At 37.1% G+C, this 25,636-nt stretch overlaps 1 protein-coding gene and 1 long non-coding RNA gene across 4 annotated transcripts; both read right to left on the reverse strand.

Moving 5' to 3' along the window:
- Window positions 1-1,727: 1,727 nt before the first annotated feature.
- On the reverse strand, window positions 1,728-5,453 carry LOC136235096 (uncharacterized). Of its 3 annotated transcripts, none has more exons than XR_010691649.1 (4): window positions 5,338-5,453; window positions 5,146-5,255; window positions 4,509-4,823; window positions 1,728-3,566 (listed from the first exon to the last, which is right to left on the reverse strand). It is a non-coding gene; the product is annotated as an uncharacterized lncRNA (long non-coding RNA). The 3 variants fall into 3 exon arrangements; XR_010691650.1 differs by having other exon boundaries at window positions 1,728-3,595; XR_010691648.1 differs by lacking the exon at window positions 1,728-3,566 and having other exon boundaries at window positions 3,613-4,823.
- Window positions 5,454-20,554: 15,101 nt separating this feature from the next.
- On the reverse strand, window positions 20,555-21,171 carry LOC136235465 (lysine-rich arabinogalactan protein 19-like). The gene is made up of 2 exons (XM_066025156.1): window positions 21,047-21,171; window positions 20,555-20,903 (listed from the first exon to the last, which is right to left on the reverse strand). The coding sequence occupies exons 1-2, from the start codon at window positions 21,130-21,132 to the stop codon at window positions 20,555-20,557; spliced, it is 435 nt and encodes a 144-aa protein (XP_065881228.1). The 5' UTR covers window positions 21,133-21,171.
- Between the last annotated feature and the right edge of the window lie 4,465 nt (window positions 21,172-25,636).

The following is a 25,636-nucleotide window of genomic DNA, read 5'->3' on the forward strand; positions in this document are numbered from 1 at the left end:
GTCACAATTTTGCAAAGGGACATGTAGACACAAACTTTTTAAATAGAAATGGAGGAGACATGTAACTCTAATTCCCTTAAAAATGGTAAAATCTTTAGCTCGGGTATAACCAATTTGTTCATATATGAGAGTTAGGGAGGTGATTGATAAAAGATATTATTTAGATTATAAAATAAAAATGTTAAGATATCAATCCATCATCTTTATTTAATATTGCATTATTCCGTTATTTGTTGATTGAGGTCCATTATTGCGAAAGCATAACCATTGGGTGGAAAAGAAAAAGATTTAAATGCAAAAAAAAAAAATACCCTTAAGACATTCCAATTAATATTTTAGTTCTTAATTATCTCAGTAATAGCTTCATAACACTCATCATAGAGTAGGAAAACCTCGTCTCCTCATGAATAGCATAATTACAGATAAAAAAAATGAAGAGAAAAACCTAATTAAGAAGAAGATGAAAATTGAGAAATCAAATAATAGTCTATTGATCTGCTCCCTGACACTCATCAATCCATTCGCTATAAATGTCGATAGGTTCAGTTAAATTGGTGCAGCGAGTGGTGTAGCTTTCTTTGCAAACACAACAAAAAGCTTCTACCTTTTTCATTATCTTATTGACGACACACTGAACTGAGTTAGGATGACCGCAAACAGGACAATCGAAACTTGTTTCCAACTTTTTCATCGTCCCAACAACACGCTTTTTTCTTGTTCTTGCCATTTACTTTACTCAGTTGTCTTAGTGTTTATGTATACACTCAAATTGATACCAATCAAGTAATAGAAGAATTTGTATAGAATGTTGGTCTCCTTAGATAGAAAATTAGAATACACACAATATATATACACACAAAAAGTAGGATTAATATGGAACACTAGTCTACCTTCTCAATAAATAAAACTTCTTATATTAAATACAATTTACTACATTAAATATAGTGTTGAGCCGGTTTGGCATAAATGCTCACTCGTTTCGCAGCAAATGAAAACGATCCTTAGCCTTTGTTTGGGAAGGAGTTAATGGAGGTAAATGAGGGTAATAGAAGGTTAAATATCACATTAATCTTGTTTTATAGTTTTTTTTAGAGTAAATAAAGGTTAATGGAAGTTAAATGTTTTGAGGTAGTATACTTTTAACTTCAATTAAGCTTCATTTACTCTAAAAAAAAAATAACTTTCAAATAAGGTTAACTTCATATTTAACCTTCTTTTACTCCCATTTACTTCCATTAACTCTCTCTCAAACAAGGGTTTCCAAATTGGTGGTTAATGGAAGTAACCTAAAGATCATTAAAATTTTGTATCTTTATAGAGTAAATTAAACTTTCTTCCTCTACATATTTAAACTCTCAAACGAAGTTAAACTTTAACCAAATTTACATTCTATAAACTCTCAAACCAGGTTAATTTTTAACTTTCATTTCTATGGCGTCCCTTTCCTTTCCATAGCCTCCTTTAACTCTAAATTTACTCATATTGACTATTGACCATTTACATCTATTCACTACTAACAATTGATTATTTACATATATTCACGCTGAGGTCAATAGTCAACAGTGAATAGATGTAAAAGGTCAATAGTCAATTGTGTAAATTTATTAAATTTTATTAGCTTTTCTAGTTTAGTATTTTTACTCCTTGTATAAATACATAAAGAGAATCAGTAGATGACAAGAACATTTTCCAATCTCTAATGTTCTACACCCTCTAATATGCAACAATGGAGTATTTCAATAAACAATGTAGTTTAATGGGTACATTTTACAATTGAATCTGGAATAAATGGAAAACACTAATACGAGGAATAACCATATCTTTACTATTAGAGCAATGGATGGTCAAATAATTAACAATGACGTTAGAATTAGATCATCCATTGTTGATACATATAGAGGACACCAACAAGAGCTCTGTGGGCGTAAATGGTTAGCTTGAATGCAAAATTAGCCAACATAGGCAATGATAACATTTTTCATATGTGGGATAGATCTGTGTCATCATCTACTAAAAATGATTGCAGTCCTATGAAGGTCCCAGCTAGAGCTAAACCAATAGGGGAAGCACGTCATAGAATATCCCAGATGACAGATAAGAGCCGAAAGTCACATAGATCAATCGTGTGAGCGGTAAAAGAACTGGGTCAGCAAAAGGAATTAATTCGGAAGGATGCAGATACACTAGCAAATATTCAAAATGTTGTTGCAGACTCAATTTTTCCAAGAATCATGAATGCCACCACGGCTAAACAAGCTTGGGAAATATTGAGAGATGAATTTCAAGGGACTGCTAAAGTTCGCAACATCAAGCTCCAAACTCTTCGGAGAGATTTCGAGAACCTTAAAATGAAAGATGGCGAAGGTATCAAGATCTACTCGTCAAGAGTTAATGAAGTGGTGAACCAGCTACGAGCTTATGGAGAATATATTAGTGATCAAAGAGTTATCCAAAAACTCTTAATTACAGTGACTAAAAAATTTGATTCAGTCGTCAGCGTTATCGAATCCAATAATCTTTCCCAGACATCAGTCACCGAAGTACTAGGCACTCTACACGCTCATGAAGAAAGAATTTGCAAATGAGCAGAAATTCATTCTGAGGGAGCTTTGCAGTCCAGACACAAAAGAAAATCATCTTCTTTCAAATCAAAAAATAAATCTGAAGGAAAATGAGGCCAAAATTTGGGAAACAATTCGAGATCCAAAGAATCTCCAGTGATAATGATGATTATCCAAACAATTCAGAATCTCCAGCAAGAATGACAAGACTCTTAACGGATCTCTGCGACAAAACCGAGATTGTAGAATATTGTAATTATGTTTCACTTGAACCAAAATGTGTTGAAGAAGCAGCTCAACATGATGAATGGAGGCTGGCAATGAAGGAGGAGATCCGAATGATCGAGAAGAATATCTCTTTCTCATCTAATGGATTCGTTGATTCCCTTTCTTCACCGTCAGACTCATCAGCAGCCACCTTCAGTCCACATTCCGTCGACCACATTCATATAAAACCGACTCCAAAGATGATTAATTACAGAAGCTTTTCAATTAAGATCCATACCCTAAACCTAAGAGTTCAATTCTTCTCGGCTTCCATCCTCAACCCTTCACCTCTATGCCTGCCTAACCCAATCCCTAACATTATCTCCTCTATTCTCGATTGTCCACCTCACATGAACACGATTTGCCTCTCTTTGCGGCTCTCCACACATGACCTGAACGCCAATTGCAGCTTTCCAATAGTCTCACCTCTTGCCTCAGTTCGTGTCATCGCCATAGACATGATGTGAGCAGCAGAGGTGAAATTGTCCAGAAAGAGAGAGAGAGAGAGAGGGTTGTTTGAAGCCTGTAAGGAGTCGATCTTCTTACGAAACACAGCCTAACGCCGAACAGCTTTGACAAAGTTCTGATAACTCTACTCAAGCACGAAAATAAGTACCTCAATGAGCAATACTGACCAAAAAGCCTTAAGCACCTAATAAGCTTACGTCAGTGCAAGAGATCAATTATGGGTGTGGCCTCCCCTTTCAATTGATAGAGCAATATCAGGAACCTTGAAATCTGAGAAAATATTCTAGTGAAATATCAACCTAAAAAAAGTAATTAAACAACAACAAAGAAAATTAAAATAGATTTAATTGCAAAATAAGCTGGTCACAATCAAGCATAATAATCAATAAAACACAACCAAATATTGACCAAATTGTTCCATTATGTTAAAACAAAACAGTATTCACTGTGTCAATCTCCATTACCAAAATCAAATTCACCAACATCCCATAATAAACTTTAGAAGCATAATATGTCTAATCTATCTACTAGAGCTTTAGCATTCAAATGAAAACTAAGTAGAATCTGGAAATATGGACATAAAAACTTAAGCAGAGCAATTATATTTTCAGGAAAGAAATTAACCAAGCAACCTACCCTTTTTCCATCAGGGAAACAACACCAAAAGACCACTTATAGAGGAGATATGTGGATACCAACTTCATGGTATGCTATTTTATACATACATACATGCTCTAAAGTTCAGAAGTTTCTATTTATGTCTTCTCCAATAATTAACAACTTTAGCCTTAACATAATATCAGTATTATCATTGACAGATTCTTTTCACAAATGAACAAAATTCATCTTATCATATTGATTATTGTACTCGTGAGGTAATTTCCTCATGTGGACAGTTAGAAAATCAAGCAGACTCTTACATTATGAAAATAATAAGTTAAAAAAACACAAACCACAAAAAACAATAGAGATTAATAGGCAGGACCATAAAAAACACAAGACTATACTTGATTCTTTCATTCAACAAGCTATTCGCAACCAAAAATGTTATCAAAACTATTCAACAAGCTATTCCCATTCTCAAATCTCAACCGGTCAACCATTACATTCAAAATTGCATAGAAAATGAGTGAGCAGCCAAGAGAAAACAGAATCCTTAACACAAAATCCCTAAAATTAGAATTAAAAACACAACATTTTTTTTTAACTAACCTCAATTAGATCTATGATTTGTCAGCGCACCTACTATCAAGTTCCAATGGAGAGAGAGAGAGAGGGTGAGATCATAGAGAGATGGGTTGTTGTCTGTCTTCTTCTAGATGATGAGTTGGCCTGTGAGTGAGAGTTGAGATACTGCAAAAAAAGATGACAAGAAGAAGATGGCCAAATAGTTTGGTTCCTGAACTTTAATGGTCTGAGAGAAGGAGCCAAGGCCATCACTTATGAGGAACACCCATACCTAGGTCGAACAGTAAGATCAATGGCAGGTCGAACATGAAGTGATAAATGAGGGTGAGAAGCCCAGACCTTAAAATATAACAAAAGAAAGGAGAGAATAATGAAAAATGAAACACTAATAGCAACTAAAGAAAATGGAAGCCCTAACAAGAACCCTAATGGTCTACAAACCCCATGAGCATATCAATAATCTCAGCACAATCGATCCGATAACTATCCAGTCAGTTTACACAAAAATCGAACAAGCCCATATCATACACGAAACCATATATAACATAAACCATTGAAACCATATCATAAACCCATATGATTTGAAGACAGAACACGAATGAAACCTATATAAAAGAAGAAAGGAGATAATAATGAAAAATGAAAAACGAACGAAGCTTACCTATTTTCTGTGTAGAAACACGAGCGAAACAGCCACTCAGTAGGGACGAAACTTCAAACTCAACTCATGTAAATGTGGTTTTCACGCAAATGAGAAAGGAAAAATTTGCTCTGTAACACGAACGGAACCCATATAACAAATGAAACCCATATAACAGAAGAAAGGAGAGGATGAAAAACGAATGAAACTTACCATTTTTCTATGGTGAAACACGAACAAAACTTCATACTCAAAGCATGGAATGTGGTTTTCGCGCAAAGGAGGGAGGACAATTTTGCTCTGTGGTTCGCGAAGGAGAAGAAAAGAAAACATGCCCTCTCTAATATCTGGTAAATAACCTAAAGCATATATGGCTTCGGTTCGGAACAAAATCGACGCCAATGCCCATAATTGGAGTCGGTTACATTGTAACCGAACCTAATATTTAGGGTCATTAGCGTCAGTTCTTCCAAAACCGACCCTAATGACTCTAAAATAACGCGTGCCTTCATAATTCAGGGGTTTTAGAGTCGGTTATTTCTAATAACCGACTCTAATGCCATTTAGCTTCGGTTATTGGAACAACCGTAGCTAATGAGGCGTGGCTATAAGCCATTTCTGTACTAGTGGTATGTGGCCCGCGGAACGTGGACACATACCAGTAGCGAAACCATCATCCTCAACTACTTCATCAGTAAAAGGTATAGTGAATCTTGATCCAGTAGCGATGTTGCAAGCCCAATTTTCTGCCTTGTCGCACAAAATTGATAGGTTTATGGCACCGTGTGATCCTAATGGTCAACCAATCCAAACGGAAGTGGATTACGAAGGTATGAGTGAAATTGAACAGGTAAATTTTGTCCAAGGGCAAAACCAAAATAATAACCCTTATTCCAACACATATAATCCTGGATGGAGAAATCATCCTAACTTTAACTGGAGAGACAATAATAATGTTAATGCTAATCAAAATCGTACTACTAATTATCAAAATCAATCAAGAGATTCGATTAGCACTTTATCTTCTAAAATCGACAAATTCATTGATGCGATGAGCGGAAAAATAAGTAATCACGACGATGGTTTTAAACGGATCGAGAATAAATTCGATCAGCTTATTAAAAATCAATCATCTAGCATCCATAATCTGGAGATTCAAATTGGACAACTCGCTAAATCAATTCCATCCCGCAAAGAGGGAAGTCTTCCAAGCCATACGGATGAAAATCCGAAAGAGCATGTTAAGGCTATCACTCTTCGTTCAGGGAAAAACTACTTAGGCCCGGAAATGCCCGGAAATTCGACTTTACCTGGAACTGATTTACCGAAGCCCAAAGAAGATACATTAAAACAAAAAGATGCACCGATTGACTCTAGCACAAAAACTTTTGTACCCAAACCACCTTTTCCACACAAAGTCCGCAATAAGGACTATGACAAACAACTTTTAACATTTTTAGACAAACTTAAGAATTTGCATATTAATTTAACGTTTATGGATGCAATTACGCAAATTCCCAATTATGGAAAATTCCTCAAAGATTTAATTTCAAAGAAAATCAGTTAGAAAGGAATTTCATCCATTTCACTAACTGAAGATTGTAGTTCGATTGTGTCAAGCAATTTGCCCACGAAACTCAAAGATCCCGGATGTTTTACCATTCCATGTAAATTGGGCGATATAGAATTCCCAAGTTGTCTTTGTGATTTAGGAGCAAGTATTAACTTGATGCCATTATCTATTTTTAATAAGTTAGGCTTAGAAGAAGACATCAAACGTACCAATATGGTTTTACAATTAGCGGATCAAACCACTAAAAGACCATATGGTATAATTGAGGATGTTTTAGTTAAAGTTGACAAATTTATTTTTTCTACCGATTTCGTTATTTTAGATTTTGCTTATGACGTAAATTGTCCGCTAATCTTTGGTAGACCGTTCATGAACACGGGACGTGCTCTAGTTGATGTGTCGGAAGGGAAAGTAGTTTTAAGAATAGGTGATGATAAGATTGAGTTTGATATGAATCAAGCGATGAAATATCCTATGGAAGATTTCGCTTGTATGAAACTTGATTTAATTGAAGAATGTGTAAATGACATTGTTCAAAAAGAAGAAATAATAGAACCTATAATGAGTGAAGAACTAGAAGATAAGGACCCAGAACCTTTGATTCGAGAAGATGGACCAGTTCCGCCTTCAATTATAATTCCACCTAAATTAGAACTTAAAGAATTACCAAGTCATTTGAGGTACGCTTTCTTAGGCGAAGGCGATTCTCTACCTATTATTATCTCTAACAAATTAACACAAGTCCAAGAAGAGAAATTGAAAGAAGTTGTTAGAAATAGGATAGGAAGTATGGGTTGGCAAATTTCAGACTTAAAAGGTATTAATCCAAGTATTGTAATGCATAGAATTCACTTAGAAGAAGATAAGCCACCTAAAGCGGATAGGCAAAGACGCCTAAATCCGAACATGAAAGAAGTAGTAAAAAATGAGATTTCTAAACTTCTGGACAATGGAATTATCTACCCTATTTCGGATAGTGAATGGGTTAGTCCAATCCATTGTGTACCTAAAAAGGGAGGCATAACAGTTGTAAGGAATGAAGAAGGTGAATTAATACCTATACGAACCACCACTAGTTGGAGGGTTTGTATAGATTATAGAAATCTAAATAAAGCAACTAGGAAAGATCATTTTCCTCTTCCTTTCATTGATCAAATGATCGAAAGGATAGCTGGTCATGCTTTCTACTGTTTTCTTGATGGTTACTCCGGATTCTTTCAAATATGCATTTACCCGGATGACCAAGATAAAACAACATTCACATGTCCTTACGGAACATTTGCATATAGAAGAATGCCCTTTGGTCTATGTAACGCACCTGCAACATTTCAACGTTGTATGACTGTGATTTTTAATGATTTCATTGAAGATATCATGGAAGTTTTTATGGACGATTTTTCAGTTTATGGAGATTCTTTTGATTCGTGCCTAGAAAACTTGGATAAAGTTTTGTCTAGGTGTGAAGAAACAAATTTGGTATTAAACTGGGAAAAATGTCATTTCATGGTTGACGAAGGAATTGTTTTAGGTCACAAAATATCTGAAAAAGGATTAGAAGTAGATAGAGAAAAAACCTCTGTAATAGAGAAATTACCCCCTCCAACTACTGTTAAGGGAGTAAGATCATTCTTAGGACATGCTGGTTTTTACAGAAGATTTATTAAGAATTTTTCTGTAATTTCCAAACCACTTACTAATTTACTCATGAAAGATTCTACCTTTGATTTTAATGAAGAATGCGTTAAAGCTTTCGAAACATTGAAAACTGCTTTAGTCAGTGCACCTATTATTGCTAAACCCGATTGGGATTTACCATTTGAAATTATGTGTGATGCAAGTGATTTAGCTGTCGGATGTGTTTTAGGTCAAAGGAAGGATAAGAAACTTCATGTCATTTATTATGCAAGTCATACACTGTCTGGTGCACAATTAAACTACACCACAACAGAAAAAGAAATGTTAGCTGTAGTTTTTGCATGTGACAAGTTTATGTCATATTTATTAGGTTCAAAAGTTATTATTTATACTGATCATGCAGCATTAAGATATTTATTTGCTAAGAAGGATGCAAAACCGCGTCTAATTAGATGGGTTTTATTGTTACAAGAATTTGATATAGAAATAAAAGACAAAAAGGGAGTAGAAAACCTTGTCGCCGATCATCTATCGATAACTTGAAGATGAAAACGGTCCTATAGGTGAAACTATCGGTATACGAGATGATTTCCCTGATGAACATCTCTATCAAATAAAAAGTGCCATGTCACCTTGGTATGCAGATATTGCTAATTATCTTGCAGCCAATATTGTTCCGGAAGGATTAGATTTCCAACAAAAGAAGAAATTTTTCTTCGATATTAAACAATATTTTTGGGAGGATCCTTTTTTGTTCAAAACTTGTGGTGACGGGATAATTAGGAGATGCGTTGGTGAAAATGAATACGAATCCATAATATCGGAATGCCATTCTAGCTCTTATGGAGGACATAATGGAGTTAACAAGACATCAGCTAGAATATTTGAAAGCGGTTTCTTTTGGCCTACGATGTTTAAGGACGTCTGTTCATTTATTACTCGTTGTGATAAGTGCCAAAGAACAGGAAATCTAGGAAGGAAAGATGAGATGCCCCTCACAACCATATTAGAAGTTGAAGTCTTCGATATGTGGGGAATAGATTTCATGGGACCTTTTCCCCCTTCCAATGGTAAAACTTACATATTAGTTGCCGTTGATTATGTTTCAAAGTGGGTTGAAGCAATTGCAACCCCGACGAACGATTCTAAAGTTGTTAATTTTCTTGACGATATATTTTGTAGATTTGGTTGTCCAAGAGTTATCGTTAGTGATGGCGGTACTCATTTTATAAACAAGAGTTTTGAAACGCTTATGAAAAAGTATGGAGTACGCCACCGCGTATCAACGCCGTACCATCCTCAGTCAAATGGTCAGGCGGAGATATCAAATAGAGAACTCAAATGGATTCTCGAGAAAACAGTTTCATCTTCTAGAAAAGATTGGTCTTCTAAACTCAATAATGCGCTATGGGCATACCGTACTGCATTTAAAATACCAATAGGAATGACTCCGTACCGCTTAGTGTATGGGAAGGCATGTCATTTGCCAGTCGAATTAGAACATAAAGCCTATTGGGCTATTAAAGAACTAAACTTTGATTTACAACAAGCAGGTAAGAAACGTTTGCTCAATTTGAATGAGTTAGATGAGTTACGTCATCTATCTTACGAAAATGCAAAGATTTATAAAGAAAAAATGAAAAAATGGCACGATGCCAAAATTAAAGTCAAACACTTTAATGTTGGGGATAAAGTGTTGTTATTTAATTCACGACTTCGTTTATTTCCAGATGGTTAGGACCATATTTAGTCGTCAAAACATTCGATTATGGTTCTTTAGAACTGGAAGGTCCTACCGGAGTTCGATTCAAAGTTAATGGTAATCGATGTAAAATCTATTACGAAAATATTTCACAAATTGAAATTCCGTTCGTAACAAGATTATCTGACCAATAAATTACTCAGTTTATCTTACACAGTTTCTTTTGTTTTATTGTTTTTATAATTTTGTTCATTTATTTTATTTTAGTTTAATTTTATTTTATTTTTCCAAAATGCCATTTTTATGATTAGATGACTTTATGTTATGATTTAAATGCATAAAATATTTCTATTTTATGATTTTAGATTTAATTTTTAGGAAATTAAGATGAATTTGAAGTTTTAGGCAATTCTCTGCCGAGAATCCCCTTTTAAAGAATAGTCCAAACAGGTTCGGATTTCTCTGTTCATACCGAGAATTTTAAATTCTTTACCGTGAATAGGGAGGTAGCTTCGATGCCTGATTTCCGCAAGGAAATCGCGTGTCGCGACCGCGGCTTAGCCATTCTCGGTCGCGACACGCGTAATTTCTGCGCTATCAGGTCTGAAACATCCTAACCCTTTCAACGAACCTCTTGCCAAATGAAACATTAAGTTTCTTCATTCCCGAAAGGTGTAATTTTATACCTTTTCATACTTAAAACAACACCTCTTTTCATCTTCAACTCTTATAAATTAATCCTAGAGGATTCGAGTTCTGTTACAATTCTTTTCATCTTTGTCAGAACTCTGATTTTCTTCGCAAACACCGTTCTTTGCTAAAGTAACACAAACTTTGCACCATGCCTACCAAATACAAACCATCTAGGCACAATGCTGCCTCAATCAACAAACGCCCAGACTTATCCAAACGATATGGGGCACCTTTTCCTATCTTCAACCACGATGAAGGTAGGTGTTATTGGAATCTTCGTTACAAATTCTTCACCGGAATGTTGTATATGGATGAATTCCTTAACAACCAACTTGGAATTAGTGATGACATGAGCCGCTATATGGAGCGCTTAGGGTGGACAAAATTCGCCAAAATGCGATTTCCAATAATAGGCGACTGGATACTCGAATTCTTCTGTACCGTTCGTTTCACTAACAAACGAAGGGTACGTCTTAGTTTTCATCGAGAAGGCGAAATCTTCACTTTCGGCTATCCCGAGTTGCATGCTTGGTTTGGTTTTCCCCCAAGGGATACAATCAAACGTCATCCTGGAAGAGACATGACATCCACAGATGTTTGGAGAATGCTCACTGGATTCTGGCGATTCAATTCAAAACTCGCCTATAATCACTCTTTTCGCTCCAACTCCATGCTGTATCTACACAAATTCCTGTGTCACAGTTTATTCGGGCGCACATTCAGTAGTGTAGTCCGTGACACAGATCTTTATGTCCTTAGAGATATATTCCAGGGAAATGCAGTGGATTCTTCAAAGATTCTGATGGAGGGTCTTGTCGCCGCTTCTCGATCCAAAGATAAGAAGATTGGGTTCGGCAATATAATCTATGGAATAATTCTCGGTTCAAAGGGTACCATTGATGTTCCCTGGAGTGATGATGAATTCTTCCCGACAATTGACTATGAATTTCTCGAGCACAAAGGACTTGTGAAACGTGTCTTTCGAGCAGGGCCTCAATTTTTGTCTGCATCGGAACGTGAAACTTTCGTGCAGTTTCAAATTGATCGTATTAAGGCTAGAAATATCCCGTTAGATAGGGATGAATATGTAGAATAGTTTATGTTTTTCATTTTATTTTTGTATATATTTTGTTTTGTATTAATTATTGGTTTGTTTTCATTATTTGTACATATGTTTATATAATAAAGATCTTATTTAGTTCAATTCTTAATTTTATTAGACTTATCCATTTGATCCATTATCTATACTTAGCATATTTCATATGGGACGATTCTAATTATTCTTACTCAAAATTAAGATAAAAAGGATTCACATGAACTAATATGATTTTCTATTTTTCCACACATATATCCACATTTAATTCTATTTGTAACTCAATTTATTTTCAATGCATTAAGTTTTCATTTAATCAATTCAATTCATGTATTAAAAATGTAATAACATGCACTTATTATGCATTTAATATGGTTCTCTTAACTTATATGCATAAATGAACATTTAAGTTTCATTAATTATTCATAAACCAATTTATTACACTTTAATTCAATTTATTAAGTTTAAACCTTTGGTTTTCCTTGCAATTAATGTCATTTATTTTAGTTTTTAAGTGCAGGAACACTTAATATTAAGTTCAGGAACCATTCCATCAACAAAATTGCACAAACCAAGTCAATAGGCACCCAAATAGGCCATTTTTACCAATTCTCTACCGAGAATTAATAATTCTCGGTATGAGCAGCAAGTTTGGACCGATTTCAGGGCGAAAATTCCCTGAACATCGTGTGCCGCGGCTGCGGCTTTGCCATTCGCGGTCGCGACACGCGTATAATTTGCCCATTTTATTACGATTTTGACACTAAATTTTGCCTATTCCTATTCATATTCTACCTATTCACCTACCTATACAACCCTATATAAACCTACCTCTTACACAAACCTCACATCACCTCTATTTTTACCCAATCCCTTACTCCAAACTCTTCCCCAAAAATCTACTTTTACTCTTCCCAATTTATTCACTCCAATTTCTATCATCTTTTCTATTTTCAATCACTTCCAATTCAACACCCCCAAACTCATCTTCAAGCTTTACTTTTTCTCACAATTCCTTTTTCTTTTTCTTCTTCTTCTCAAACCCTAAAAACACTAAACACCATCACCATGGTTAGGACTAAGCGTGTTGGTAACAAGCCCGCTGTTACGGAAGCTAATCGCCTTCGGGTTCAATGCGGAGCTTATTTCGATATCTATTCAGAGGAGGAAGCCGCTCGTTTCAAACATTTTTCTCAAGACGACCGCCAATTTGTCGATATGGACTTCTTAGACTTCCATTCGGTAAGAGCATTAAATTTCTCTACTCGAATTGATGCCTTTATTGAAGCATTGGGTTGGCAAGAATTCGTTAATATGCGTTTCCCACGTATTAATGAATATGTAGTGGAATTTTTGGTCAATTTGACCATGAACAAGAAGAAAACCTCAATCTCTTTTAGGAATAATGGTATCATATACACCATTGATTATGATGCAATGGGAAATATGTTTGGTTTCCCTACTTCTAATTTTTATGATAAGCGTAAAGATTTTGATAATGATGCGGTTTGGAAACTCTTTCGGACCAAGATTATTTTAATTCGAAAAACACTTCAAGCAAGTTGATTAAGGACAATTGTGTGTTCTTCTTTCATAAGTATTTGAGTTTTTCCTTGTTTGGTCGTGTTGAGAGTTCCAAGATTCAGGTTCATGATTTGTATGTTTTGGATAGTTTGCTTAAAGGCTTGCGGATTGATAGCATTGGTATTTTGTTTGATAATTTGTTCCGTGCTTCGAGGGCTAGTACCATTCAGATCCCTCTCTGTAATTTTATCACCGCTATTGTGTTGGGAGCACGGGGTGAGTTGGCCGATTATGACATGTCCACCTACCGTGGGTATGTTTCGCTTTTGGACATCTCGGCCCTTGAGCGAGCTCATTTATTGCTTCCACAAGGACCTCCCGTCTTTATTTCCTATGCTACCCGAATTGCCCATCTTCGTGGCACCATGGGTGGTGGCACTTCAAGTTCTCAATTTGTAGGTACCGAAGGCGGCGGAGAGACGGAAGGCGAGGAGGATGAACCACCGGCTCAAGCACAACCCCAAGCACCTCAAGCAGAGGATGATCCGGTAGATTTACGGAGGATTTTGAACCAAATCAATTCCAACAATCGTCAAATGAATTTAAGAATTGATGATTTGGTTGAAAACAATATGGTGATGAATGACAACCTCAACCTTTTGAGGCGTGAACATCGATCGACTCGGCATCGGATGCTTTCCTTTTTCCGACGCCGCAATGTGGAGACGTCACCTACACCTCCCGATTCCCCACCTCAAGCTTAGGTTGTTTTCTTTAATTTTATTATCTTGTTATAACTTGGTACAATTTTCAATTTTTAAATTTATGTTGAATGTTTCATTTGCACCATTCCTATCTTTATTTCGTGTGCTTAATTTTTGTGCTTATTATTCTTGATATCTCGCTTTTGCACCAATGAGGACATGGTCCAATTTAAGTGTGGGAGGAGATGTACATCATTTTCGTTTTTCTAGCACAAATAACAAACGCAACGAATCATTTATAACAAATGCAACGTATTTTGCAACATAAACTTGTTTAAAACGCTATTTTTATTAACTTTACATCTTCATATGTTTTTTAAAATTAATCATAAGTTAATATGATTATTTTTAGGGTATCATTATCGTTAGAAATGATATTTCTATACGGGTAATATTTTTCAAATTTTTCACAAATCTCCGATACGATTTTAAGTAAAAATTGTCTCGAGTGAATATATTTTAATTAAATAAATTCTTTATTTTCAATGTTTGTTTTATATCATGAAATCATGATACAATAAATCTTATTTTAAATTTTCAATTAGGTTTATAGGCATTAAATTGAATTAACAAATTTTAGCTCAGTTTGATTTCGTCTTACATTAACACCAATTGAAGTTTTTTAAGGAAACTTTAGCCATAATACATGTTGAATTTTAAGTCAATATAGGATGAATGTGCTATTTTTTTTCCCAAATTACAATTTTATAATTCATATTAATTAATCAATTAGTTGAATTCTTAACTTTTGGCCACGATTGAGACCAACCTTATCACAATCGAGGTATGAAAGGGAAGAATAATTAAGTACCGTTTACTTTTGGCCACGGTTGCGACCACCCTTATCACAATCGAGGTATGGAAGGAACGTTTAAAGAAAAAAATAATAAATGTGTTTAAGTTTAAAGTAACGATTGCGTCCACCCATGGCATGGTCGGTACCTCTTAAGCAAACACTAAGCAAAGTAAAAATACGTATAAGGTTACGGTTGAAACCACCCTTATTTCGGGCGTAACCAAGACAAAAAAAAAATAATAAAAATTAAAATCAAGTACTTATTCATGTTAATATATCTCATATATTAGTCTAGGTTTGGGAAAGAAAATTTTAGTGCTTTGAAATGCTTTGAGATGAAAGATTCAATAACATGCGTGCTTATTTCGTCCCGAATGCTTCAATACAAAAATTTGAAATATAAGACGAATGATATATCGTATTTATACTGAGTTAGTTTGATATTTTGCGTATAAATTTGCCATGCGAAGTTAGTCTTTTCGGCTTAACTAATTTAAAAGGTAATACAGAGATATATGTTTTATTTTCATAAAGAGATTAGTTAGAGAATGAATTCAGTGAAATTTTGCTCGGGACTAGCAAAAGATTAAGTGTGGAGATTTGTTAAGCCCAAAATATACCTAAAATATCATCAATAATTACATCAATATTGTTACGAATTTATGCTATTTATACCTATTTAGAATACTTTTACTCCCGAATATGTTTCTTTCATGCAAGGTACATAAATATTTGGTAAAATCCAAAAAGGAGTAAAAAGAGCTCAAAAATAGAAGAAAAGCCCTACAAAAGGAGTCGAAGACGACGAAAATTAATAACGCCAAGTCGAGGACACGAACGAGAGCCAAAGAAGTGAAAAATGCTCCGTGCCACGACCGCGGCCCCCAATATTCACGGTCGCGACACGCGTCCCTCAGCCTCTCCTTCCCTTCGTCCGAAGTACAAATTATTGCTCCCCCATTCTCGGTAGAGAATTTAATATTCTCGGTACGAGCAGGAGATTTTAGAAGCCTAGTTACACACTTTCGTTTTTGACGAAACGCGATCGTTCGGGTGGATAAAGACGTCCTTTCGCAGCAGACACGATCCTTCACAACGGACACGACACTTCAATCAAGACTCTTCAACATCTATAAATAAAGAGTTGATGGAGAGTTGAGATATAATGATATATGTGTAGAAGAAAGAGATTAGTGTAGAATTTATGCAGAAATTCCGAATCAAGTGATTCAGAAGTTAGATTTCGATTCTGTTCAAAAGCAATATGATGTACACACATTGTTTACTAAATAATAACAAATTCAGTAACGTTTAGACATTGTTCCAGTTTAGTTTACATTTTGGTAGTAGACCGACCCAGTCTCTATTACGAAGATTCAAGGAGAAGATTGAGTAGAGGATTCGCCCCTAAGCCTGACAAACTCTAACGAAACCCAAGGAAAGGATTGACAACCCGTTCACTTGCACGCCGTCGAAGAATTCAATGCTCCATGTTCTCTGTAAACTTGTATCAATTTATATTTCATCTAATAAAGTCTGTTCTATTCGATAGATCTTTATGCAGCACTTATGGTAACCAATCCACTAAAGTGACTGCTGGTGTTTTCATTAAAACGTAGTTAATCCAAAATCTTTACAAGGAAACTTTGTTGAACACTTAGGCAAATTATTATCTCGAAAGAGTTTTAATTTGATTAAGGGCAACTATCCCGAAAGGGTTTTGTCGCCTTCAAAGCCAATTAATTAGAGGTTCCGTCATTTATTTCATCTTTATAATTCGTACAAAGTTTAAAGTTGTTTTCTTTGCTTAATGCAAACAAATATACTTGTTTACTTTTCTAAAAGTACTAAAACGTTCCTGTTTTGCAAATTCATTCTTAAATCAGATATTTTCTAACATCTTCATATTCTAATCTAATTCTTACTCTAGCAATTTCAAAACCAAAACCGATTAAACGATTTTCCATATTATAAACCTTAAAAGTAAATTTAACCGATTATAAATAAGTTTTGTTAAAAAACGTTCCCTGTGGGATCGATATCTTTTATTACTACAAGCGTATACCGTGCACTTGCGGAAATCGCTCAACACCCATCCCCGTCACCACGAGCTAACCGGGAACAAACTTATCCCTTATCCCTGTCCCCATGGAGAATGTTCCAAAAACGTTATCAACATTCCTCATTTTCAGCGGGGAATCAACGTTTATATTTAAAAAGAATCAATAAACACAAAAGCATTTAAAAAACAGTGGCTAATAATACCAAGTATTAACAATCATCCTCAAAATTTTCAAATCACAAAAAACTAACAAACAATTGAAAACAACCAATCACCTAATTAAAATATACTTAAATCATCCAAAAATCAATTATCATGGGGAATAATCGAGAATCCTTATCGGAGATTAAGGGGGTGGAGACAAGGATCCGCACGGGACGGGGATACCTATCTCCATCCCCGTCCCATCTCCTTCATGGAGAATAAAATGATCCTCATCCCCGTCCCATGGGGATCCTTATCGGATTCTCTGTCCCGTCATCCCTAAATGTACCCATGCATAACCACTCTTTTTTTTCTTTTGGGATATTAGTCTCATTGAATTAAAGTATAATAGAATGATTCAACGAATTATAATTAAGATACAACATACATCCTAAATGTTAAAGTTAGAGATAAATAAATTTGTTATTTTGGTACCATTATTAGAAGTAGGGGTGTGTATCGGTTCAAAACCGAACCAAACCAAACCAAAATTACTAAAATAATTCACACCAACACCAAATCAAATAGTATGTGAAACCAAAATACAACCGAACCAAATATTTAATTCGGTTCGGTTTTAAACCGAACGATTTTAGTCAAAAAAAAAATGAAAAAAACAAATACAACATTAAATTTACTTTCAAAAATAAAAAAATTAAAATACTTCTAAAATATATTTATATTAGCTTATTATCATAATAATTTAAAAAAAACTAAACTTATAAAATCAAATAAATATATATTTATAAAATAATGTTGAATCTATGTAATTCAGTATGGTTCAGTATCAAGTACTGAAATACACTTAAAAATAAAACCGATACCAAACCGAAATCATAAAAACCCAAATTCAATAAACCAAACCGATAAACACCCCTAATTAGAAATAAAATTATTCATGTATTATTAACTATTTTAAATGTCATAGATAAAAAATTACTCATATTAGCCAGCACCTGTGGTGAATAATACAAACGAATTGTTAAATAAATAAAAACAGAAACAATATCAGATAATAAAGACTCTATAAAACAAAAACGGTGGTGAGCACACCGATAGCTAGAGATCCAGAAATAGTAAATATATTGAATACGGCAGCGTTTTCAGCTGGAGCAGGAGAATAAGATGGAGAACCAAAGATTGTAGACAGCGGGATTACAGAAGGAAAAGGAGAACCTGCTGTAGGTGGAGGAGGAGATGGAGGAGAGTTAACAATAGCCGGAGATTGAGCATTCACCGGAGGAGGAATAGCAGTACTCGATGGAGAAGGAGAAGGACAAGAAACTAACTTTTTTAACCATTCCATCATTTTTACTTATATTACTTAGAAGAAAAATAAAATTGATTAAACTAACTTTTTTTTAGCATAAATCACCACCTCTAATTATAAATCTTCAAGTAAATTATTTTAATCTTTACCAGAGTTGTGTATTATATTAAGATTATAAAATAAAAAGTTGCTAAATTAAAATAGGAAATAATTTTACTATCTCTTCCTTTTTAATGACTTAGCCTTTGTTTGGGAGTTTGGAGGTTAACGGATGTGAGAGTTAAAGGAGGTAATGGAAAGGGAAGGGAAGTGATGGAATGGAATGTTAAAAATTAACCTTGTTTGGGAGTTTATAGGATGTAAATGAGGTTAAATGTTTAACCTTGTTTGGGAGTTTAAATTTGGAGGGGAATGAAGGTTAAATTTACTCTCCAGAGACAATAAATTTTTAAAAAGTTTACGTTACTCCCATTAACCCCAATTTTGGAGGTTAGAGTTTGGAGGTTAGAGCAAGTAAAGATTTAACCCCATTAACCTCCATTTACTCCCAAAAAATAACTCCCAAACAAGGTTAACTTAATACTTAACCTTCCATTACTCCCATTTACTCCCATTATCCTCCTCCCAAACAAGGGCTTAATGAAAATATATTTTTAAAGCTTGATATATCAATTCCTCCTAAATATATTCAAAAACCTTAATTAGTTCCACAAACTTTTTTGGTGTTCTGAATAGTCCCTTAAACTTGCTTGAACTGTATCTAATATTAAACTTGTTTAAAGTGTTATTTTCAATGTTACGAGAGATGTAAACGGGGCAGGGTGGAGAATGCATTCTCATCCCCGTTCCCGACTAGTCCGGGATTCCCCATCTCGGTCACCACGAGCTAACCGGAAACAAACTTATCCCCTATTCATGTCCCCATGGAGATCTTCATTCCTCGTTTTACAGATGTTCCAAAAACGTTATCAACATTCCTCATTTTCCGCGGGAAATCACCATTTATATTTAGAATCAATAAAGACAAAAACATTTAAAAAACAGTGGCTAATAATACCAAGTATTAACAATCATCCTCAAAAATTTCAAATCACAAAAAACTAACAAACAATTGAAAACAATCAATCACCTAATTAAAAAATCAATTATCATGGGAATAATCGAGGATCCTTATTGAAGATTAAGGGGCGGAGACAAGGATCAACATGGGACGGGGATACCTATCTCCATCCCCGTTCCATCTCCTTCATAGAGAATAAAATGATCCTCATCCCCGTCCCATGGGGATCCTTATCGGATTCTCCGTCCCGTCATCCCTAAATGTACCCATGCATAACCACTTTTTTTTTCTTTTGGGATATTATAAACATAATTTATGTCGCATTGAACTAAAGTATAATAGGATGATTCAACGAATTATAATTAAGATACAACAGAAAGCCTAAATGTTAAAGTTAGAGGTCAAATGTTAGAGACAAATAAATTTGCTATTTTGCTACCATTATTAAAAGTAGAGGTGTGTATCGGTTCAAAACCGAACCAAGCCGAACAAAAATTACTAAAATAATTCACACCAACACCAAATCAAATAATATGTGAAACCAAAATACTATCGAACCAAATATTTAATTCGGTTCGGTTTTAAACCGTACGATTTTAGTCAAATTTTTTTTGAAAATAACAAATATAAATCACTATATTTTATCATTAAATTTACTTCAAAAATAAAAAAATTAAAATACTTCTAAAATACATTTATATTAACTGATTATCATGATAATTATAAAAAAAATAAACTTATAAAATCAAATATATGTATATTTATAAAATAATGTTGAATATATGTAATTCAGTGTGGTTCAGTATTAAGTACTGAAATACACTTAAAAATAAAACCGATACAGAAGCCAAATATCAAAAACCCAAATTCAATCACTTCAGTTCAATAAACCAAACCTATGCACACCCCTAATTAGAAATAAAATACTCATGTATTATTAACTATTTTAAACGTCATATATAAAAAATTACTCATATTAGCCACCACCGTGGTGAATAATACAAAAGCATTGTTAAATAAATAAAAACAGAAACAATATCGGATAATATAGACTCTATAAAACCAAAACGGTGGTGAGCAGACAGATAGCTAAAGATACAGAAATAGTAAATCTATTGAATACGGCAGCGTTTTCAGCTGGAGCAAGAGCATTAGATGGAGAACCAAAGATTGTAGACGGCGGGAGTACAGAAGGAAAAGGAGAACCTGTTGTAGGAGGAGGAGAGTTAACAGTAGCCGGAGATTGAGCATTCACCGGAGGAGGAGTAATAGTATTCCATGGAGAAGGAGAAGGAGAAGAAACCGGTGGTTTCACAACTGGAGTTGGAGTAGGAGCAGATAGGGGTGGTGGTGGTGTAGCAAGCGGCGATCTAGTAGGTGAAGCCGAAGGAGATGGAGGAGAGTTAATAGTATAGCCGGATATTGAGCATTCACCGGAGGAGTAGCGGTACTCGATGGAGAAGGAGAAGAAACCGGTGGTTTCACAACTGGAGTTGGAGTTGGAGTAGGAGCAGATACTGGTGGTGGTTTAGCAAGCCCCGATCTAGTAGGTGATGAAGACGGCGACTGTGCGATGGAAGATCCGGCCATCAACACCATTATCAAACAAAGAGAAAAGCATGAGCTCGCCATTTTTTAATTACTTGTTTGTTGATTCTCAAATTAATCAGATCAGAGAGATAGAAATTGAGAGTAATGGAGAAGAGAGAAGGCAAGAGAGGGGTATATATAGGAGAGTTTGGTGCGAGTGAATCCAGCGTCCAGTAAATCCTGACTGTACACATGTAGTTTGAGACGAGGTGATACAGATTGAAAGCGATAAATGGAGGTTTTAATCGTAAACCAACAAAGATCTTCTTCTCTAGCTAGACTAGAAGAAGTGAATCCCGATAACAAAGGTATAAACCTTAATCTCAAAGAGAAATGATAGTTGATTGATAAAAGTTGCCCTATCCTTACAAAATGAGGGTTTAAATACAACCTCCAAAAGATAAATAGAAGGACAGGGGCTATCCCTATTAGGGTTACAATATGGTTAACAATAAAAGGGTAAAATAGGTAATGCGCCTAGACAACAGGTACAGAGGTGCAGGTACGGAGCGTCAGAGGTTGTTGGTGAATTCCTTCGGCAGGAAGTAATCTTGAGATCCGCCCAGTGTAGTTGTAGGTACGCCTCATGGCGTACGCCTAGATCCGCCCCACTCGCGTGTCCAGGGGATCCGCCCTCTTAGATACAACCTCTGTGGATACGCCGAGATGAGATCCGCCAAGGCGCGTGTTATTACTGAGCCTACTTAGGATGTCCGCATCATTCTCTCCTTCTTTAAAAGAATTCAGCACTGGCTTGTCGGTGTTGTTCTCCAAAGGGCCATCTGACTTCCATGGGCTAAGGTCACGAACATTGAACGCCGGTGAGACTTTACCAAGCCAATTTGGCAAAGCTATGTGATAGGAATTGGCATTGACCTTCTTGGTGATCTTATATGGCCCGTACTTTCTCGGTCGAAGCTTGCTGCTTGTGGCGTTAGCGAGTCTCTCTTTTCCCAAGTCTACCATAACCTCATCTCCCACTTCGAACTGTAGGTCCCTGCGGTGCTCATCCGCCTTAGCCTTTAGTTTCTGGTTTCTCTCCTCAAGAGTCTCCTTCACCTCTTGGTGCATCTAGACATAGTCTTTGGCGAACTAGTTTGCAGTCACGTTTCCTTTGGGAAAATGGGCTATATCAAGGACGTGATTCGGGGTCTTAGTGTATACCACCTCAAAGGGTGACTTCCCAGTTCCCGAGTGTACAGATCCATTGTAGGCGAACTCAGCTTGTGCTAAAACCACGTCCCACATCCTGGGCTTATCCTTACATTTGCTGCGCAGTAAGTTTCCCAGAGTCCGATTGACCACTTCTGTCTGTCCGTCTGTCTGAGGGTGGGCGGTGGTACTAAACTTCAGAGAAGTATCAAAAAGAGCCCACAAGGTCCGCCAGAAGTGACTCAGGAACTTTGTGTCACGGTCTGAGACAATGCTCTTTGGTACACCATGTAATCTGACAACCTCTTTGAAGAATAGCTTGGCAGTCGTTGAGGCGTCGTTAGTCTTACGGCATGGTATGAAGTGTGCCATTTTCGAAAACCGGTCAACAACCACAAAGATGGAATCCATGCCTCTCTGAGTTCTGGGTAACCCTAGGACAAAATCCATGGACAGATCCTCCCATATGGTTTCTGGTACAGGCAAGGGCAGCTGTAAGCCAGCATTTGTAGCGTGTCCCTTGGCGATCTGGCAGATATAGCATCATTCTACCAGGTACGCCACATCTCTTCTCATTTTGGGCCAGAAATAACGGGAACTCACTGCTGCATATGTCTTGTCTCGCCCAAAATGCCCCCCTAGGGATCCGCCATGTAGATCTCGGACCACCTTCTCGCGGATAGAAGTGCAGGGTAAACAAAGTTGGTTGCCCCTCATTAGATACTCATCCATTAAGTGATACGCCCCATCCCTAGGTTGGCGCTGGCACTTCTCCCAGATACTTCCAAAGTCAGGATCCGCCAGGTACTCTCCTCTGATGTGTTCGAAACAATCGGTTTCCAGGTTGACTGTTTTTATTAGTGCAATCCTCCGACTCAAAGCGTCCGCCACTATGTTCTGTTTTCCCGCCTTATGGATAAGCTTATAGGGGAACTTATCTATGAAGGCGGACCACCGGGCGTGCATGGCGCTTCGAAGTTGCTTCTGACTTCCCAGGTATTTGAGAGCTTGATGGTCAGTGTAGAGGATGAACTCTTTTCCCACCAAGTAATGTTCCCATACTTTCAATGCCCTCACTACAGCATAAAACTCTTGATCATACGTTGCCCACCTTTGCCGTGCCTCACAGAGCTTCTCACTGAAGTAGGCAATGGGCCTCTTTTCTTGCATCAAGACACCACCAATCCCAATTCCACTGGCATCACACTCAACTTCAAACAATTTGTCAAAATCGGGATACGCCAGCACTGGCGCTGTACTCAGCTTTTCCTTGATCAAGGCGAAGCTCTCTTCTTGGACGTCCGCCCACTCGAACCCCTTTCCTTTCTTCAAACATTCTGTCAACGGGGCCACTATGGAACTGAAGTTCTTAATGAATCGGTGATAGAATGTTGCTAGCCCATGAAAACTCCTGATATCCCCCAGGTTCCTCGGGGTAGGCCATTCTCGGATGGCTCTTACCTTCTCCCCATCAACTTGGATTCCATTCCCACTGACCACGAATCCAAGGAAAACTAAGCTCTCCATGACAAAGTCACACTTCTTGGTGTTGGCGTATAGTTGGTGTTTCCTTAACAGGTCAAACACGGTCTGCAAGTGCTCTTCATGTTCCGCCAAGGTCTGGCTGTGGATCAAAATGTCGTCGAAATACACAACTACGAACTTCCCAATTACTGGACGAAGCACCTGATTCATCAGTCTCATAAAAGTACTAGGGGCGTTGGTCATCCCAAAGGGCATAACTAACCATTCATACAATCCATCTCTTGTCTTGAAGGCAGTCTTCCACTCATCCCCAGATCGGATTCGTATCTGATGATACCCACTCCTGAGATCAATCTTGGAGAAGACTCGAGATCCGCCAAGTTGGTCCAACATGTCCTCCAACCTTGGAATCGGGAACTTATACTTGATGGTGATCTTGTTAATAGCCCTACTGTCAACACACATCCGCCAAGACCCATCCTTCTTCTGTGTAAGTAAAGCTGGAACAGCGCAAGGACTCATACTCTCCCTAACGTATCCCATCTCGATGAGTTCCTCCACTTTTTGTCTCATGGCATCATTCTCCTTTGGGCTCATTCGATAATGTGGGAGGCTTGGTAAACTAGCCCCGGGCACAAGATCGATATGATGTTGGATGTCCCTCAAAGGTGGTAACCCACTCGGCAGTTCGTCGGGGAACAGATCTTGATACTCGCCAAGTAGGCGGGTCACTTCACTCGGCATTTCCCTTTCGTCCCTTTGGGCGGATTCGTGATTCGCCTTAACCATTACCACATATACCATTTGGCTTTCTTCACATTCGCTGACAAACGATTTGTGTGTAGGACAGACTACCAAGGTAGACTTCTCGTCGGCCTTTGGCTCTCTCACCATTGGTGTAAGGACAAACTTCACCCCATTCTTCACAAATCTGTAAGTGTTCTCTCTTCCGGCGTGGGTGGCGTTGTTATCAAACTGCCAAGGTCGTCCCAACAATAGGTGGCATGCGTCCATGTCGACCACATCACAACAGACTTCATCATGATAGTTACCAATCTCAATCGGTACCTTGCATCTCTGGGTCACCCTCAACTCGCCCACGTTCTTGATCCATCCCACCCTGTAGGGATCAGGGTGCGCCTCTACCAACAACCCGAACTTCTGAACGGCGCTGCTACTCACAATGTTCTCTTGGCTCCCACTATCTATTATCACATTACATCGCCCGCCCTTCACAAGACAGCGGGTTCTGAATAGTCGGTGCCTTTGATCGCCCTCTATCCGGCTGTAGACCAACAAACGCCGTACCACATGAATGGCGTACCTCTCTTCACCCGCCACCTCATCATCTTCTCCTAAGGGTTCACAAAATACTTCATCCTCGTCGTCATAGTCATCTTCGTACCTCTCCACCATGTTGGCGCTCTTCCTTCTAGGACACTCATTGGATCTATGTCCTGGCTCATTGCACCGGAAACATTTGAAAGGTGCTGGCCTTGCATACGGATTGTTGCTCTTGGGTGGTATAGGTGCTTCTTTGTATGGTCTAGTATCTCCAACGGATCCCTTTCCCACACTGTTAACCTTGGCCCCACTGGCACTCGCCACCTGCTTGCCTTTGTCGTAAGACTTCACATTATCTCTTCCTCCAGGCATATACTCAGTAGTGGCGGATCTCTTAGATCTCCCGGTCAGTTGGGACTCAGCCTTGAGGGCTAAATTCCTAGCATCTTGTACTCTAACCACCATCTGTGTGCCAATACGATCCTGGATATTGTATCTCAACCCTTCTAAATACCTAGAGGTCTTTTGGCTTTCAGTTTCAGACAGGTTGGCTCTCGCCGAAAACCTTAAGAACTCAGAAGTATACTCATGGACACTTCGGGTCCCTTGAGAGCATCCTCTGTAG

Source organism: Euphorbia lathyris, chromosome 7, assembly GCF_963576675.1.
Source record: "Euphorbia lathyris chromosome 7, ddEupLath1.1, whole genome shotgun sequence".
NCBI lineage: Eukaryota > Viridiplantae > Streptophyta > Magnoliopsida > Malpighiales > Euphorbiaceae > Euphorbia > Euphorbia lathyris.